The 20,070-nt window shown below is 37.8% G+C and overlaps 1 protein-coding gene across 1 annotated transcript in view; it reads right to left on the bottom strand.

Moving 5' to 3' along the window:
* The window catches only part of ppp1caa (protein phosphatase 1, catalytic subunit, alpha isozyme a), a 30,676-nt gene that overhangs the window by 5,261 nt on the left and 5,345 nt on the right, over positions 1-20,070 (bottom strand). Inside the window, exons 2-4 of the mRNA XM_037544901.1 lie at positions 2,623-2,754; positions 1,156-1,386; positions 598-702 (exon numbers count right to left, since the gene is read on the bottom strand). Of these exons, the coding sequence (XP_037400798.1) occupies positions 598-702; positions 1,156-1,386; positions 2,623-2,754 (468 nt within the window). The remainder of the gene's footprint in view (positions 1-597; positions 703-1,155; positions 1,387-2,622; positions 2,755-20,070) is intronic.

Here is a 20,070-nt window from a genome sequence, read left to right as displayed (position 1 = left end):
AAAAAATTGTTTACAAGTTTTGGTAGTTGTGTTTCATCTTGTGTTTTTTTTTAATATGTGAGTATGACTGCATACTTAAAGGCTCATCTTAGTGCTTCAATGAAAAATTTCTTTTTAAAATAGAGGTTGATCGAGCTATCTATCTATCTGAAAAGGAAAACTAGCACTGTGCCAGCTCTACTAACTAATTTACTCTAATAGCCCTGATTCAATAACAGACTGGATCACACAGTAAAGCAAGTTTAATCAGGTGGCAGTGGTCAGAAGTGGTTTTGTAAAAGTAAAATGCAGCTATATGGCCTCCAGCATACTGAGGTTATGACCCAGACTACCCAAATACCCATCAGTGGAATATTAATACATAATGGCATAAGCTAATAATGAAATAGAAACTCACACAAGGCCCATTCTTAGTAGTGAAGACATTATAAAGATAAATCCAATCAATAGAGAGCATCAGTCTACCATAATCATGTGCAGCACCAAATCAAATATAGCACAATATGAACACACACACAGAATAAAGTTCATTTTATGACCGAGATGAGACAGTTATTACAATAAGCTCAGTGAGACAGAGCCGCCGTCTGCACCCACCTCCATGGCAACAGAAAATCTTCTCGTCTACGATGGCAGCCACAGGTAAGCAGTTGAAGCAGTCTGTGAAAGTCTTCCACAGCTTAATGTTATACCGTCTCTTACCTAAAAAAAAACAAACAAAAAAAAAACACATTTTTACAATGTTTTCCTCATTTAATTCAGCCTGGTCTCAGTCTTTCCTGTAGTGGAGCAAATCTGTGCCCTCACAATAATTCGATTACCATACTTAATGGAAAGGTTTGGCAGATCAGTTTTATACTTTTATCATTTTCCGCTTAGCCTCTTAATAAAAGGGCCCATAACCGATATTTTCCTTTCATTTTGTTTTTCCCACTTGTGTGGGTAGACATAACATGACCATTATCAACATCTCTATATCCTGTAACATTAAACTGACTGTTTGTTACCGTGCCTTTCAGAGAGTTATTGCTAATCGTGTTTTTTTGACAGGCTGCACCATAGAGAGAGCGAGAGAGCGAGAGCGAGAGAGAGAGCGAGAAAGAGAGAGAGCGAGAAAGAGAGAGCGCGAGATTTCTGATAACGCTAAGGGCTTACACTCATCGTAGAAGCCGTAGATGCGGTTGATTGAGGCGCATTCGTGGTTGCCACGGAGCAGGAAGAAGTTTTCTGGGTACTTGATCTTGTAGGCCAGCAGGAGGCAGATGGTTTCCAGAGACTGCTTTCCTCTGTCCACATAATCTCCCAGAAACAGGTAGTTGCTCTCGGGAGGGAAGCCTCCATACTCAAAGAGTCGCAGCAAGTCGTAGTACTGACCATGGACGTCACCTGTATGGAGGAGACGGACACAGTTACTTTTAGAGCAAAGAACAGTCTTAAACTAGACTTGGGGGACTGAACTGGGAGCCTCAACCTGAAACGCCAGTGTTGTTCCATCTGCAATCACACAGGGAAGTTTCAACTGTTTGCAATATCAACTGGCCTGTTCAAACAATGTATTCTTCTGTAGCAACTGTTGCTTGCTGGTTTAAATCTCCTTCAATGCAATGAAAACTGGTAGCCTAGAAGTTAATGTCGAATTACAAACAATCACAGTGCATCAATAATTCAAGATGTTATGTGTGTGAAAGATCATTGTTGGGATAGGTCAAGTGTACATTGTTCCTTACTGTGTGTGTAATTGAGCAGACATTTGAATGTTGAAAAATTCATTATTTCTAACCTGGCTAGTTTCAATTGACTACAACAACATGGACCATCTTGGCAGAGCAGTGTTGTTAAATGCCTGTTAATGTGACTAAGGCAGAGTTTAAACAGCAATCCGAAGAGTGAACGTGTCTGAATAACGTGCATTTTTAACCATGAGCACGAACACATTCTGGGTGATCAGCCCAGCTGTCAATGAAGCTTCATAATGGCTCATGTGATTGTGGCAAAGATAAAACTGAACCCTCCGGGAGTGTCGTGATTATTTACCTCTGGATGAGTCACGTGAAGCAACATGAAGCTCTGTTCTTTTTATTGTGTGTCAAACAGGGCATAAACAGGCCATTCTCCTTTTCCCTTCCATTGATACTGTATTTGTTTTTGTTGAGCACATGTTTAGGAACAACTATGCAGGTGGTGGTGGTGATGTGTATGATGCTTCTGCAAAGTAACCGTGGGTATGAGAAAGGCACTATTTAAACTTGTGTGAATATACATAAAAATAAACATGAAATTAGGTCAAGGTCATTGTGTCAAAAAATGCTAATGTACACAAAATCATAAACACGGCTGTGTTTTTCCATTTGAACTTTTGACCCAATCTCCAGTTTATAAATGTTTATTATCTGCGGGTGACGTTACTAAAGCAACAGACAGTGCAGGCTGAAGGGTCCATGCTATGTCTGGTTTATTAGTGTCCAGATAGCGGATCGGACCTGCTGTAAAAGCAATGTCTGTTTACTCTTTCCTGCTAGGGAAGGCTGCAGCTGTTCTGCACCATTTACTCAGAGTGGCAGCTGAAGCGAGGCTGATAAAAACCAGGCTGTCAAAAAGCACTTGGTCTCAGAACGTACTCACCGCAAATCTTCAGTGGTGCCTCGAGCTCCAGCAGGATCGGCTGGCTGAGGAAGATTTCCCGAGACTTGAGACAGAGGCCACGGATCTCGTTCTCTGTCAGTTGAACGTTCTTGCCTGGCCGGGAGCCCTTAACTGCAGAGAGACAGAGAGAGAGAATGAATATCATGCAGTTAGATTGAAAGCACATTAAAAATGGGCAGGCTTAAGGCATCACAAATCAACAATTTCTCAAGAAGACAAGTTTGGTCATCACTTTGGTGATCAAACAATCGAATAAATAATTTCTGTAGTTTAGCAAAAAATCTATACAAAAATTAGCTAAACACTAATTTCGAGTAATCGAGTAATTGAGCAACCAGGAAGGGCAAACTGCGGTCCTAAAGGGCCAGCATCCAGCACATTTTAGTGACTTTCCTATGAAAAGATACCTTGTTTAACTCATCATTTAATTACCAGGTTAGCTAACCAGCTCTTCAATTTGCCACTCCTGCTTTAAAGACTTCGTAAGCAAAACAAATGTGCCAAGGTACACAAATGGAGCGTCCATCAGGCTCTGCTTTTATTTTATAAAAGAGAGCAATAGGAGACTTCACAAATACAACATTTCCATCATATAAACTGTTAATGACTGACCTTCTCAGTGGATATGCAATCTGAATCTTCATTTTAAATCGAGTAACCAAGATGGCCCTAATTTGAGGAAAAGGACTCCAAGATGCTCCGGACAAAAGTATTGCCGTTTTAGCTTTTAATTCTTTTCACATGTAAAAATGTAATTCTTACTAATCAAAACAGAGCTTTCACATGTAGAAATTTAATCCTTAATATCAAAAATATATATATTTTTACTAGTGAAAATGTATTTTTTGATAAAGAATTTAATTCTGACTAGTAAAAATGTAATTTTTTTATATAAAAAATTGCTAGTAAGAACTACATTTTTCCTAGTGGAAATTAAGTTTTCACATGTGTAAAGTGAATTCCTGATATCAAGAAAAAAAAAAGGATTAAAGCTAAAATGGCTTACCATATAACGGAGTTTGCATTCTAATTCTTGCTCCTAATTCAGTCCTGAAATGTTACATTTCTCTGTAGCGCTAAACCATGTGGATATTTCTAAATTTAATAAATGTGTAAACATTCACAGATACTTAACAAAAAAATAAAAAATTGACACACACACACACACACACACACACACACACACACACACACACACACACACACACCTCTAGAAACAAGTCTAAGAGAAATAAGGAGAAAATTAATTAGCTCTACCAGCCCACATCTCCCCATCAGTTACAGAGACCCATCTGAACATACACTTGTGCTGTCAGCTCCATGTCTCTGAACAGACCAGCTGCTGCTGCAACATGTAGACCACAGGAAATCAGCTCTCTAAACAACACCACCACAGACGGTTTAAAGGCCTGTTTGCTATTTTACACTAGAAGAAAGATTCCACCTAAGAAGCTCAGGATAAGATACACATCTTTATGCTCTGAAGGAACAGCTGAGCAAAAAAAATCTACTTTAGTTTATGTAATGGAAGGTTATGTACACCAACCAGCAATGAGCTAACTGCATGCCTAAATAACACATACCTCAAACTATGTACAGCTGTTCAGTAACATCTAACAGTCTTCCTTATGTAGTTTGACATACTGTTACCTACAAACAGACAAAAAAAGTACATCACAGTGCTAAAACTAGTAGCAACAGTGATCCTGAAGACAACATATATCCATACTTTTGTAATAAGTCATCTATAAACATGTTAAACACAAACTGGATTTCTTGTAAATTAACCACATGCAAAACACTGCACTACTGCCAGCAAGTAGAACATTTCATGATGAACGGATCAATAACAATGCTCCAATACTGCCTGAAATAAAATCTCATTACATTAACACAGTATAAAGATTCTCTTTTGCTAAAACGTTGTTCTGTGAAACGAAAAGTCTGAAGCCGAGAGATGGAGAGATTGTGTGTGTGCATAGAGAGATAAAGATAAAGAAGTGCAAGAAAGGAATGAAGAAAGCATAAGTGTGAAAACCATTGAGAGAGAAAAAAAATGAAGCAAAAAGAGCACAAGTAAGAGAGACAGGAAGGAAGAAAGCATAGCATAGAGAGAGAGAGAGAGAGAGGGGAAGAGAAGAGAAGGGAAGAGGAGAGAGAGAGAGAGAGAGAGAGAGAGAGAGAGAGAGAGAGAGAGAGAGAAAGAAAGAAAGAAAGAAAGAAAGAAAGAAAGAAAGAAAGAAAGAAAGAAAGAGAGAGCGCACGCACGCAAGTGATAGCACAAGAAGAAAAGACAAAGAAATGAGAACAACAGAGAGAAGAGAGATATAACACAGGTTAAAGAGGTAAATAACAGAACTGAATGAAGGGAAGCCGGTTTTAATCAGTCAGGCAACCACATCCATTTCCACATAACTACTTTATCATGCGATCCCAAATAACCAATAAACATCAGCAGAACAAGCACCCACTGGATTCCATTACATTCACCTGTTTTTTTTTTTTTTTTTTTTAAGCCGTTTCGGCCACCACACTTAATTTAATATACATGAATTACATAAATTATATCAGGTCCCAATTTACGCTAGATCTGTTTGTGACCTAAACTCCCCCTTTTCAAACAACTGTGGTGATTTCCAGTTCTTCATATAATTGGTCCTAGAATTGATTCACTGTATTGGTCATGAATGATGAAATTGCATCTGAAACTTAAAGGGCCAAAAAATATTATTCATTTTCATTTTTCACTGCAATAAATGTTAAATCTGACTGCTTTGTTGACAGATATTATTGCCAGTTGTGAACTGATAATTATGACCATCATGTTTCTTAAACGGAAACAGGAGAAACTCCGTCTTTAATAGTATTAATACCGCAGCACTGGGATGGAGTTACGTTTCTGTTAATTACCACTTATTTTTCATCAGCTTCCTTTCTAGAAAAAGATTTTTCGCATTTTATTCTTGAACAGATAAGCAGAGTTTGTGAAAATTAGGAGGTTAGCCTGTGTAGCTTCGATCTAGTGAAATGTGCCAATCAAAAAAAAAAAAAAAAAAAAAGTGATCATCCATTTCAGAAATTCTGCTGAACGCTTGTGATGCTAGTTTGTTCCTTTTTTTGGTTTGTTTTTGTTCATGATATGCACAGCAATCACTTCAAGGCAGAAGTCTGTACAAACTAATGACATAAGACCCGAGATATAAATAAATAAATAAAATAATGAAACCACAACGCACTGTGAACATAGCCTAACAGTATACAGAAATGCACTTTTTTGCAACTGCACAGCCCAGTACTGAACATAAAGCATGTCTTCTTTAAACTAAGGTATAAAAATATGCTTTGTCATGAGGGGAAGACAAAAATACCCAATATCCTCCTACAATATTTGTGTTTATATAACATACATACATACATACATACATACATACACACACACACACACACACACACACACACACACACACACACACACACACACATATATATATATATATATATATATATATATATATATATATATATATATATATATATATATATATATATATATATATATATAAAAAGATCCACTTTCTTCTACAATTGCAACAGAAAGGCCAGTCAATAAATGTGGCCAAAAAGTTCTTCACGGCTTAAATTTAAAGCAAAGGAGCATGGGGTACAAACAGAGAAGGGGACAGAACAGGGATAGACAAAACAACAAAAAACTGAAAGGGCTCTCTTGGAATCACGGGATACAACCAAAAATAGTGAGCTATTTAACTCACAGTATCATGCATCCCTTATGGACAAAATGCAACCCCCCAAAGCAGCTAGAGGCACCTACAGAACCGGGCAATTTTACTGACTCATTCTTTAAAGAAGCAAGCTTCAAACAACAAGCAAGCAATGGAAGATTGGCTATATTTGATCACAGCATTGGAATATTTAGTCTGAGAATCTCAGTATCAACCCAAATGTAACCGATTATCCAATATACGTTTAATGTCTGAAGTTAATGTAAACTTACCACACTACACCAAATGCCACACTTGGGCTGGAGAAGGGGTCGGCAACATGTGGCTCTCATCACCCTGTTGCGGCTTCACAGCTAAATTAGATTTGTAGGTAAAATTAAAATAATCATCGTTTACAGTAATATAAAGCTCTGCTGCTCGCTCAACACAGTTTAACAATAAATGGTCTTAAACACTGGAGTTAATGTAGAACTGCTAATTCACCCGTTAACCCTGAAGATCAGTGCAGACTGCTGGTCACCATAGCCACACACACACACACACACACACACACACACACACACACACACACACACGGCCTAGCAAGTAGCTATGAAAAGGCAAAGAGAACATTTTAAGACGAACGTCGATAATTTGGAGACAAATGGACATATTTGCACTTTATAATCACTCCAGCTGGTTCCCTGATATGTTTAATCTCCAACAAGAAAGTGTCAAACACAAAGTCAAATGATCCCAATCCACCTTCAAGGAGTTAAATTTCAGGAGTTAAATTCTGGCATGTCAGACACCATTTAAGGAGGAACGTGAAATTGATGCGGGTGAACGTGAAGCCTCGTAAATGGTTGAACGCCAAGACATTTTTCAAGAAACTAATTTTGTGAAAACGTTTTCTGCAGGAGATGCGAGAAAAGTGTCTATAGCTGAGCTAAAGCTTAAAGCAGAGCAAAGCAAGCTTGCAGTTTTTTGTTTTTTTTCCATTTTAGCTACCACATTAGCCAAAACAGTAAAATGGACATAAAATATTGTGGCTCCCAAGGTAGTTAGATTTTTTGCTTCCAGTGTTCATCGTATACATTCAAACAGGTTGGAGTGGTGTAAGGAAGGCCATCTCCAAAAGACACGTTAGTCAGTGCATACTTCTCCCTGTGTTGCAGATCATGTGCAATCAAAGCTTTTTATGCATTCAATTATTCGTGATACAGTACAAACAAACAAGGCCGGGGAATTAAATAGGTCAACCAATTCTGCACTCAGCCATGGATTTGCTTCAGAAGACGGACATTAACAACCGATGCGCCCCAGGTCATCTGGGGAAACCGAGAGGAGGGAGATAGACCCACCGCTGTCCAAACACAGTCGTTTCATACACATCACAGACCTACAGCACTATTCAAACATGCCCTTTTAGACCGGCCTCCTCAAAATTTAAAGAAATGAAGAGCCTGGCCAGGAGCAGCGCAACAAAAGAGCGTTTGATCCATCTGAAGTAAAGACCATGATTGCCTCTGAATAGAGTGCTGAACCGGAGCCAATTTATTTCATTTGAAATGAAAAGTAAAAAAGCACCAGAGAAGCCTGATCCTCAGTGTGTAAGTGAGTGAGGGTCAGCTACAGGTTAACTCTGCCAGCTTCCTATTCATCCTATACTAAAATATGCACTTCCCCTGCACAGCCGAAAGCAGCCAAGGCGGGCCTGAAGTACAGCGTCACAAAATGAATCAACAGTCAAGCGCTTCGCTTTAAATATAAATTTCACATGGATGCCTCCAGGCAGGAAAAGACACTCTGAATGTATTCCAGTGAGTCATAGATACAGGTTGTTACGCAAGGCAGAGCTTGGTGGAATGTGGAAAGGTGCATATTTGTGTATGATTAAAGACTAAATCCCACCAACCTACACCTCACAGTAAACAGTTTTTACAGGTAAAACCAACTGCCAGAACAGATGGTTCTGCAGCAGTAGTGAAGTAACAGCACCACAAGGCCTACATTTCAGTACATGATGCCTCAAACACAAAAATGCCATGGCACTTCTTGATAAAGGCCAAGACAAACCAAACATATCCTCAAATTTCCATTCTACCAGAGAGGGACAGTTGTTTGTTCAGGATTTCAACATTTCATAAGGAATATAGTACTGTGCATGATTAAAACAAGAACTAGAGCTAAAACACATTAATTTAAGAAAAAAAAAGTCCCGTGTGGACGTGTTAAAATATACATTCCTCTGCTGAAGGTGCTTGAGATTACAGTATTGTGCTTTCGCCGTGCATCGTTTTTTCTCAGTCAATCCCGTTGGTGCTCCATCACACCTAGTTTGGCTCAGGAATGGCTTAAAAATCACCTCCTGAGTTGGATCAGTTGAGTTTGGTTAAATCCATATTAAAAGCCTCACTTATTGCTCAGATTCAGTTTTTCTAATTTGATGGTCCGCATTACTCTAAGTAGGTGATCTAAATCGGTCAATAATGTGATAAAATGTGTCCTGAAATGAACCAAAGACAGACACTACTGCACTTTGCAAACAAAAACTGTTGGAAATTAAGCAGAGCATTTTGTGCATTAACTGACCTGTTGCCACTAGATTTGACCATTTATTAACTGCATAAAACTGACCAACATTACTCAAATAGATTTTGAACAATAAACACAAGTTGGAACAGATCAAAACTTTTATCAAAAGCTATGAGCACATAAAATATTTAATTCAAACTCACATTCTCCAAAACAATGATGGACAGTTCTTACTGCAGGTGCCCCTGGCCACAATAATTAACATTCTGACAGCTAAAAATGCAGAGCTTGTGGCCACTTTGTGCCCCAGTTTCCCAAAGTATCTTTGTGTTAACATGCTGACTGGTAGAGAGAGTGCTATTTAAGAATCATCTATGCGCTGGGAAGGTTTCGCACTGTTTTACTTGGTCAGATACAAACCAAATTACAAATTGAATAAGATTTTGTCGTATTTCGTTAACTGTAACCTCTGTGACTGGACCTCAAGTGGGAACAGATTGATGGGGTCATCATGGAAACATTCTCATTAAAGTAAGGTATTTAATAAATTCTTCCTTTTCAAAGCAACCTGACCGTTTTTTTTTTTTTTGGTACCAAATCATCTTTGTTAGGGCATATGATAAACATGCTTCCATTACTGTGTCCATAAATTCCAAATTTTTAAGATTCACTGGCCTGGCTGCCCAAGCGGCCAGTGGAAATGTCTTTATATTTATTTTGTATGTATATCACAAACATAATGCCAGCTACACCATTCAGGAGCCAATTCCAAATCCATTTTAATGAAGTATACAGTAAATTTCAATACTCCAAATAATGGTACCAGCTACCGCTGCGTAGACCTCTACTTCTTGTTTCAAGTTATTTATAGACAGATAACAATGATATCGCATTTCTATTCCCCATTAAATGAGGAATTATGAATAGAACAGGTAGAGAAGTGAATGTGGGGCAGAAACACAGTCTAGGGAGTATCAGTGATCCATGGGCGGAGCTTGTGAACTGCAGGTCCTGTCGAAACAGCGAGTGCATGCAGTGACAGAGCGAGTTCAGGGCCTGACCAATGACCGGAAGCCCTTCAGCTCAGCCAGTGAAAAGTGAGTATAAATAGGGTGGTGCTGTTCGTCACTTTAAACCCAGATTAAGGGCGGCTTAAAAGCCCTGACAGCGCTTACGCTAAAATTAGCCTTGGGGCCAATAAGCAACCCTGAGCTTAGACCAAACGCAGCGGGTGGATGCACAGGCAGCGATGATCTGAGGGCAGTTAGTAAACAAACATGCCGACGAGGAAAATCGGCAGGGTGGAAGGTCATGTGTGTTCAGTACATTCACAGCAAGTACAGAGGAAGGTACAGTACATACTGAACCTTTAATAAAGGTATGCACGTAGGAAACACTTCAAGGGGCATTGCATGAGTGATTCAGGAGTGTTTTCTACACAAACGGAGGCACTTTGTGAAACATCCAGAATAGGTCCGATCCATATATTAGCTGGCTGATCTAAGCAGACATTGGTGAATTAAGGTACTATTGGTATTGTCCAATAGTACAATCTTTTTGGTTCCAAGATCACCAGGATTCAAACTCTCAAACTCAATCTCTCAATAATAATACAAAAGCTTAAACAGCAGTGCCCCGGAAAGCTCAATACAAGACACTGTCTGTTTAAGGATGAGAACAACATGTTAAAATACATTTAAAAAAAAAAAAAAAAAAAAAAAAAAAAAAACACTTTATACTAAGACAACTAATTACAAATAAGAGGTAATAAACAGGAACCAAAAGCACAAAGTATTCTAGATGGTTTTGCTGCAAGATACAATATTTTAGCCTGATTTCTGGTGTTTGAGGTCAATAAGTGTGACAAAAGAAAACTGACATTCATATTCAAGAATAAAGCACTGTGTAACAAAAATGACTGGAGTATAAAATTAATTTTAAAACAAAACAAAAAAAATTGTCTTAATACTGGGCTGTACATCGATATCGGTGTGTGTGATGCCCCATGATACTGTTGGAGGTTGGAGTACTGATATTGATAGTATCCATTAATTGATAATAACATTATAATATCCATTATACAATGTGTTTAGATAAATAACATTGTGTTCATTAGCCGACAGTTACCTGCAATGTACATTGGTACAATGTAGACTATTGTTCACTAAATCTTAATAAAATATTAACATTAACCATGTATTAAATAGCATGGAAACTTACAATTAAATCCCTTCTATTAAAAAGAAAAATTCTGCAAAGCAATGCCATTTTACTAGTTCACTACCGATATTCATTCAGTTCATCCATCCACCCATCAATCCATGTTCTAAGTCGCTTCTCCGTCAGGGTCGTGGGGTCATTCAGTTCAATTTATTACAATTAAATATTGATTCATATAGATTTATTTACATTTATCGTTTACAATAACATTTATCGTTTCTTTGTTTTAGGAAGTAATTATCTTGCATAAGCATTTCTGCACTTTGCCAACAGAGTTAGCAGTATGTATCCCACACCTGAACAGGTCTGATACAATGGATTCTTCTGCAAACTGAAGCATGGACGTGTAGCCTAATCCCACTTAAATGAGTGTCGCAAGTCATGACCCAACTCTTAATTGGTTTTATATGTGATCAGCCATCACACGGACATCCATGTGCACTGTCATGCCACCACAGTGGCCCCCACAGAGGTTTTAAAGCAAATCCCATGATGGCAACAAATACAGGGGAAATTAGAGGGCAGCTTAGAGTGCTAAATTATTAAAGCTACTCCTTTGTGTCTTGATTTTCCCTCAAACACTACCAATTTACTGCATTATTTTCAACAATTTTATTAGGTAAATAAGGTAAGTGTATTCACACTTGACCAGAAGGTCGCCGGTTCGATTCCAAGAGCCGAGAGTACACGACTGAGGTGCCCCTGAGCAAGGCACCTAACCCCCAACTGTTCCCCAGGCGCCGACGATAGGGCTGCCTACCACTCCGGACAAGTGTGCTCACTGCACCCTGGTGTGTGTTCTCACTAGCATGTATGTGGTGTTTCACTTCACGGATGGGTTAAATGCAGAAGTGAAATTTCCCAGTTGTGGGACTAATAAGGGTCACTCAATCTTAATTTATTCTTATATGATTCATGTTATTTAAACAAACAACTGAATTAAATTAAAATTAATTGGCTTTAAATATCAATTTAGCCCATTAAAAAATGCAAATTATGTTTTTATAATAGTGCAAGTCTAGGTAATAAAACTATGCGAGCCTTGGATGAAAAGGTTAATAATAATTAGCCATCAGCCAATTTGTCTTTAAAGAAATCTGAATCGGCCATGTAAATTCATGACTGTCGCTTTTGAACAAGAATATCTTGTTTTGCTTGTTTTAAGTCGACTGTTATTTGGTTTTCTTCTGTTAATTACACCAGAGAACCTTTGTTGCTTTGTAAATGTTGACCACACAAGAGGGAAAAAAACAGACCATAAAACCATTATTCATTTCAATTTGATGTATTCTAAACTGTTCTATTAGCGTCTGAAGCTTCCAGCAACAATGTACATCGCAGGTAACTGTCAGCTAATGAAAATGTGTAAAGCACAATACATGTTATTTACATAAACACTGTTCAATGGATATTACAATGTTATGGATTAATGAATACCACCTATTTCAATACTATCAGTACTCCAACCTTAAAACAGTATCATGGTGGATCACTCACACCAGTATTGATATACAGCCCAGCAATAAGACTTGTCAATGACAATTTCATGCAAATGGGACTATACTTAAGTCAGATGAGTAACAATCAGTGATCAGCAACACTACATGCTTTACAGACTGAAAGATCACCAGGTAGTATGCAGAGATAAGGACCAAACCATGGTGATGTATGTCAGAAGGAATGACTACAGATTGAATAGCTCATTTGCATTAATTTCTCCCACACATGTTGAGACTAAATAGAGGAAATGCAACATGAGTCACTTGAATTCATTGTTTGGAGCACTAGAAACACGAGTATGACGCACGTTTGTGCACACAAGCGCACACACAATAAGCCAAGTGGACTTTCACAACTCAACACTGTTGAATTGGAACACTCAGTCACTCAGAAACAGCACAGACTAAACACTGATGCCGAGCAGACGCCTGCCTGTGCACATGCACTGACCAGCCATGTCAGTGTCAGTTAATCCCCAGCACACTTTTTTCCGCTCTTCAAGTGGATCAGCAGCCTCTAGCACACAGGGTAAAGAGCAGGGGGCAAAAATCCTCTTTTAGCCTGGTTTGCGGCATAGTTAGCAACTCTCCAGAAGCACTAACACACATCTACTATTGAATTCACTGAAAGAGGCAAAGACATTCATGTTATATTCAATTATTCAAATAAACTGAAACACAATGAGTTAATTATGCATAAGATGAGCAATCAAGTCATCTAATGATTATTTTGATGAAGGCATAATCTTTTTGCAAAAGGCCAACAGTAACATAACTGAACAAACTATGCCCACCCTTTATAAATATGTTAATATTAAAAAGTAAGAAAGCTTTGAAATACATAAAAACACAAAGTGCATACACATGGACACAAGGTTGTTTCTTAGCATCATAGGAGAATTTAAAATATGCATTATCGTCATTCAAAATGGCCAAATTATTAACAATTACAGATCAATTTTAATGGATTCAAATCGATTCATCCATCTTATCCAATGGTTGATGATGGCTCTAAGCATGAACAAGTGTATGAAATAAATAAAAACAAAAAACTTCTGACACTAAAGAGAGTCTTGTCAGTGTCATCAGTGGAACCATCCAAGCCCGTTGAAGGGAAAAAAAGGGTCAGCAGAATTATATAACAAGATATAAATACTGCCATTATCAGTCTTGTTTATGTTCTGTCCTGCTTGGCAGACAACCTTCTCACAGCCCCCAAGATAAACAGTGACTACAGACAACAATACTGCCAGCAGAACGTGCTCTCAAAGTCAGCGTGAGAGTTTTCTGTATAACTGCCCAGCACTCAACCTATCCACCTATCAGCTATGCGCTATTTACTGCCTTTCACAAACTAAAAATGGGATGTTAGCTGGCTTTTCAGGGTTGGCCCGAATAATACTCAAGGACGTGTTAGTCACATGGGTATTCACTTATTTATTTAGCAATAGAAAGCTTCGGCTTCTTTAGGACACAACATCTGCAATCCGATATAAAAATGAATAAGAAATGAATTATATAAAAGAAATAAATTACAGTTGGTATAGATTAAATCATGTATCTTTGCAACGCATCTGCATCACCTCCCCTCAAAGCTCAACACACAACACCTCTTTCCAAATGACCACTGAAGCAAAAAGAGCATGGATCTCTCACAAAACTTGCGACAAGGGGTTAATATCCTCCCAGATGCAGGACGAGTTTGCAGAACCACCTCAACTCTAAGTACAGGGATCCTTATTCAACTACCAATGCACACAGACTCAAACTCAGCTCTGTAACTGCTACAGACTGGAATATCAGCTCTGTCTTCTTTTCTAAAACACTTTACAGAAGGTTTAAAGCTTTACAGCACAAACCACAGATCTGTTTATTGCTACTCTGAAAGGGCACGTCAACTAGCTAACCACATTTTAGCACATTACTATCCTAAATATAGCTTAGAACGCTGTAGAAAGCGACTGAAATCTGACTAATCTAGCATTTATAACTCACTCAAGTGGGAAAATTAAAAATGTTTCAATGGATATTTAGCACAGCTGGCATGTCAAACACTGATTCAACATTGGCAGCACCATACATTAAATCTGTGTTTAAATAAAACTTGAGTACAACTGTTTTTAGAGGCAACTCTGAGGACGAGTATTTCAGCACTCGCTCGGAAATATCAACAATGAAGAAATCTAAATACAACTATATAACACAAATTAATGGCAGTCTTTTACTCTGAACACATTTACTAGGCAACTGATTTTGCATTTTTCACAAACTTGACACTTTAATAAATAAAGAGCTAACATTACTCCTACTGTGACTTTGGCTATCGAAGTGCTGGAAATGAGCTGACATGTTTCAGGTGTTTAACCCATACGGTGCGAAGTAATGGGGTTTAAAAAAAGCTAATAAAACTGTCTAAATCAAATTAGTCATTGAATTAACTAAAAATTCAGAAATTTACTAAAATACTAAAAAAAATGAATGATCTGTGCATCCTCAATAATAATTATATAATTATTCAATTAAACTATTTTATTGTTACAAAAACATTGCAGTTTAAAAAGCTGCAATTAAAAAAAAAAAATACAGCCTACATTATCAAAAACACTAGTTTTAAGTTTTAACTTAATGACACAGCTTGTTGCAAACTGTCTGTAGACGACTTCATGATTCAGGATCAATTAAAGGGAACAAAACCTTTGTTGTGACCTCACAACCAGGATTCAAAGGCTGTCCAGCACACTACATTCAGGGGTCAAGCTTCAAGCCAAAAAATAGTCAATATTCTGGTCTTTTTTGGGGGGAAAAAGGGTGAACCTTAATTTAAAAAAAATAACCTCAATTTAAATCATAGCCTCAATATTTTTTAGAAAAATCGCAATTAGATATTTTCCTCAAATCACTCAGCCCTAATTTACAACACTCCATGCCTAATACATCATCTTTATAAAACCAGACAAGAAGATAAACAAAGACAATCCAAAGTCAGTCTGGCACTGAGCCAGTAAAGCATTTTATATTTGGATAGTGTGACAAAAGGGCCCTCTAAGAATAATGCAGACTACTAAGAGCTTTCAATCAAAACATGGCTGAGATAAAAATGCCGCTTGCTAAAACCTTTTGACATTCATCCACCACATGTGCTTAAGCAGCATGCTGAGCTGATGCCAGAATCTGACTCAAAAGAGCTCATACCACCAGCTTACATCAATTCCCCTTCAGATCAGAGAATCTCCCTCTTGGTCCACTACAAGTTACAGCAGGAGTGCTTGCACTGAGGCTGAAACTTGGAGAATCACAGAATATGATAGCGTAATTAAGGAAAAGTGTGGCAGGTCCTCCATGGTACGGCTGCATTATCTATATTCTGTTAATCATTACAGAGATAAGGATCTTTGCAATACTGTCCATTTAAATAAAAAGTACACAAGTAGAAAATTGTAACATTTTACATGACTTTTTTTGTCAGGGTGGGTCTTACAGAAGGCTGCAATATGCAAATCAGCCACCTACCCAATTATTAGTTATTTTATCAGTTATTTTATTTTACCACATGCTGTGAGTTTTGATCAATCAAGGTATGCACATAATTTCACGTCACTTATTTATTAAAAATAAATTAGGCTAATCTTTAACCACTTAACTTTAGATTATTCACTGTGTTTTTAATATACTGCACATCAAAGCACAATAGATAAATCTGCAGAATGCAGCAAAGTAACCTTCAACTTACTCAGATAGTCCTTCAAGGGTTCTTTGGTGAATAAAATGGCTCTAGGAAGAACCATGAACACTCAAAAAACCCTCTGCATGATTAAAAAGGTTATTTGCGTTATGAAAGGGTTCTTCAGACTGATGGAGAATGTGCTGTAGAGGGTTCTTTATAGACCCTTTGTGAAAAGGGTTCTATATAGCATCAAGAGCATTCTTTTGTTGTTATAAGCCTGGCATCATAACAACAGAAGAACTCTTTTTTTTGGTGCTATACAGAAAGACGTTCTCCATCAGAGAACCCTTTAATCAAGCAAAGAGTTCTTTGAGTGTTTCTTTACTAAAGAACCCCTGGCGAACCATCTTTAAGAATGTAGGGATGCACAAATATGGGAACTGTGGGCAGATACCTGATATTTCATATACATGAATCTGCCAATGCTTACCTAAACACATATGGAATAAACCAGAAACTGTGACTACTCAGGGAAACATTTAGAATTTGTTTTTGAACAACAAATGCAAATATTGTAGTGCAGTAGCCCAGCATCGCCTGAATATTTTGCTCTTAGAAGTTATTGGATACCAGTTTGAAATATAAGTCAAACTTAATCTGTCTGATGTCGTTTTCTTTTAAACAACCCAAATATTAAGAACAGTCATTTTGTCCTTTCAACAAAAATCAAACCAACTTGAAAGCTACAACATTTTATGTCCAATTATTGAAGTAATGTTTTACCATCTTGGCCTGTAAATATGTCTCTGTGTGTGCTAATGTCCTAGCACAGGCTAAAAATGTAATATAAATGAAAATGCAGGCTTACTTTGCTCTGCTTTAAGCTGTAGCTGGTTTTCTCACATCTCTGGCAGAAAACCTTTACACAAAAGTAGAACCGTTTCCTGTAAAATGTCTTGTTTGACTTAACGAGACTTAAATCACTTCTCGTTCATCCGATTGTTTGAATTTTCCTGTTCCACCTGAAATGGTACCTGAGGTGCCAGAATGTTACCACTGCAGCATTTAGGGTAGAACTGGAGAATTCTTAAAAGAAGCTGACTTGAGCTTTGTGACGTTTTAGTCTTTGACAGTTTTGCGCAGATTAAACACATCAGTGAACCAGCTGGAGTGCTAACATAAGCAAATTCATCTCTAAATTATCGATGTTCGTCTTGAATCCTTTTCCTTGCCCTTTCATTAGCTACTAGCTAGGCAAGATACTTGTCTGCGTTGCTGTGACCAGCAGTCTGATTACAACAATATTCTTATAAGGGTGTAACAATGTTAATGCAGTCTCAAAAAATCTAATAAAATGAACTTTAAAACTTAATTGCCAATACATCCCTCACTGTCCTCCGATCACCCAATAATCACTTGTGAGAACCACTGTCAGTAATCAACAACTGGCAATCAAGAACTGGCAGGGACTCAGTGAAGCTTATGCAACAGACTTTTTTTCTGAAGTTTGGAATTCTAGGGATTTGTGGAGCTTATTTTGCTAGAGAGCTGTGAAGCAGGCAAAGAAAAGTTATGTATGACAGCCTAGCCTAACCAATCAGAGCTCTGAACAATCTAAACACTAGCACCCATCATAAAAAAAAAAAAAAAAATCATACTGAACCAGAAAACGTGTGCATTGTATTAGCTCTACTCCAAAGGCTCGGACATGTCAAGAGTTAAGTTTGCTCTCGTAATGGCGCGGTCACTGACCCGAGAACAGCTCTTAACGCCAGATCTCTGCTGCCGTGACCTTACCGTTCGCTCCACTAACAACGGAAGCTGCTCAGAGGAGACAGTCGCTTTATAGCAGACGGTCTTGTTACGCAACACCCAACAGGTTTAATTACCTGCTTGCTTGCTTTCTCCCTCCTCCTCAATTAGTCGGCACACTCTTTCACTCCATTGCTTGGACATCATTTAAAACAGAAAGGCTTAGTAATAAAAATAAATAAATAAAATAAAATTTAAAAAAGATCTGTTATGAAGTCATAAGTATTCAAACACAGCAGCAGTCTAAGGCTGCACTTAGGGTGAGAGTTCTTGGATCCATCCGAGTGTGTAAACAAGGATATGAAGAATAACAACTGTTACATGGCTGTTCTTTTGGCCAGCCCTGCTCTGTCGTTCTATCCTAGAAATGAAATGAATCTAAATCAAGTGAAGGTACATTTTAACAGATTATCTCGATGAATCAGCAGTTAACAGTTTATAAACGAGTAATGCTGATTTTAAATTCTCCTACCGCTTTCTCTTGCAGCAAGAAACAGAGCCTGAAATACACAAGCATTTATGGGCATCTAAAAATAAGCATAAAATATCTAATCTTTTTAAAGGCTTCTTAGATTGCTTATCAATGAAGTACTGAGGAATTTCTGAAAGACTGCACACTGTTAGTGGTCAGTTTACTTTCTTTCTTTTCTAAAAACAATTCATCACTAAAATAAATAAAAGATTATGCAGTTTCTAATAATTAATAGTTAGCCTTTTGCTATATAAATGCACTTCACAGAATGATCAAGCTTTTAAAAATCTATTTACTTGCCAAAGGGCCATTTTTAAAAATGCAAATCAGGCCAGATTTTTGTTAAAGCTCCAGTCTTTTACTAACTAAATGTTTCTCAGTCTGGAGTTACTCACACTTGGACTTGATGAAGCTAAAATAAGACTTAAGCTAGGAATCACTGAGCCTTGATGTTGTTGTAAGCCACTCTGGAAAAGGCATGTCACCAAATGACCACATATTAGATCAGAGTCTGAGAAGTTTTATACTTTGAACCCTGAGCTGCCAAGCAACAGCATCCAAAACAAAACTGCCAGCCACTTATTACACCTTATCGTGTTTCTCCTGTCCTAAAACACTACACTCAGCTCATGAAGACGGTGGTATGCTGCCAAGGTAAATCTGGTGTGCTAATGGCAATGAAAAGGAGGAAATCAAATGGGGCAAAGCAAAGGGGACAACAAGAATTTGTCAGTTCATCACTCTGCACAATAGCTTGTTTAAATCTTGACAAAATATATTATTAGCACTACTACTACTGTAACTAATACCAGTATTAAAAAACAGCCCTATCTACCACCAAAAACAAAGAAAAATAAAACTGGAACCAACTGAGGCCCAAAAACAAGTCATCATGACTTGACATACTGATATATTAAATTTCATTCTGATATTTTGGTGGAATCTGGCATTTGCACCTAAAAGAACAGCATCATCACTTAACACCACATACCAGCCCTCAATTGAAAAAAGGTGAGAACTAACTCTTTACGCAGCTGTCGCTGTACATTGCTTTTGGCTCTCATATTAGGCTGATTTGTCACAAGACACAGCTAAGCAAACAATCCTGCAACTTAATCTGAGCTCACAGCATGACGCATGCAAGAAAGAACAGCACATTATAGACAAAATGGGCGACACTGAAGCATGTTGATGCAAATAATTGATGTTTTGGAACACCATAAAACCCCATATACAACACTATATGATGAAATCATCAGCCTTGCACTACACTACTCAACCAAACTCTGAATATTCCCATCACCAATTCACACTGGATTATATGCCTCCCTGGATCTTGCTGCTGTCAGACCAACACCTCATATCTCCAAAATGTTAACTTCACAGGAGAAGAGGGAAAAAAAAAAAACAAACAAACATAGTTTACATTTATTGTCAGTCAATGGAACCTTAGAAAATACAATTTCAGTGGATTATGGTACAGTTATGTTCCCTGACTAAAGG

The sequence above is a fragment of the Pygocentrus nattereri genome, chromosome 14 (assembly GCF_015220715.1).
Source record: "Pygocentrus nattereri isolate fPygNat1 chromosome 14, fPygNat1.pri, whole genome shotgun sequence".
In the NCBI taxonomy this organism is placed as follows: domain Eukaryota; kingdom Metazoa; phylum Chordata; class Actinopteri; order Characiformes; family Serrasalmidae; genus Pygocentrus; species Pygocentrus nattereri.
The sequence above is the reverse complement of the archived record's forward strand: the minus strand, read 5'-3'. Positions and strand labels throughout refer to the sequence as shown.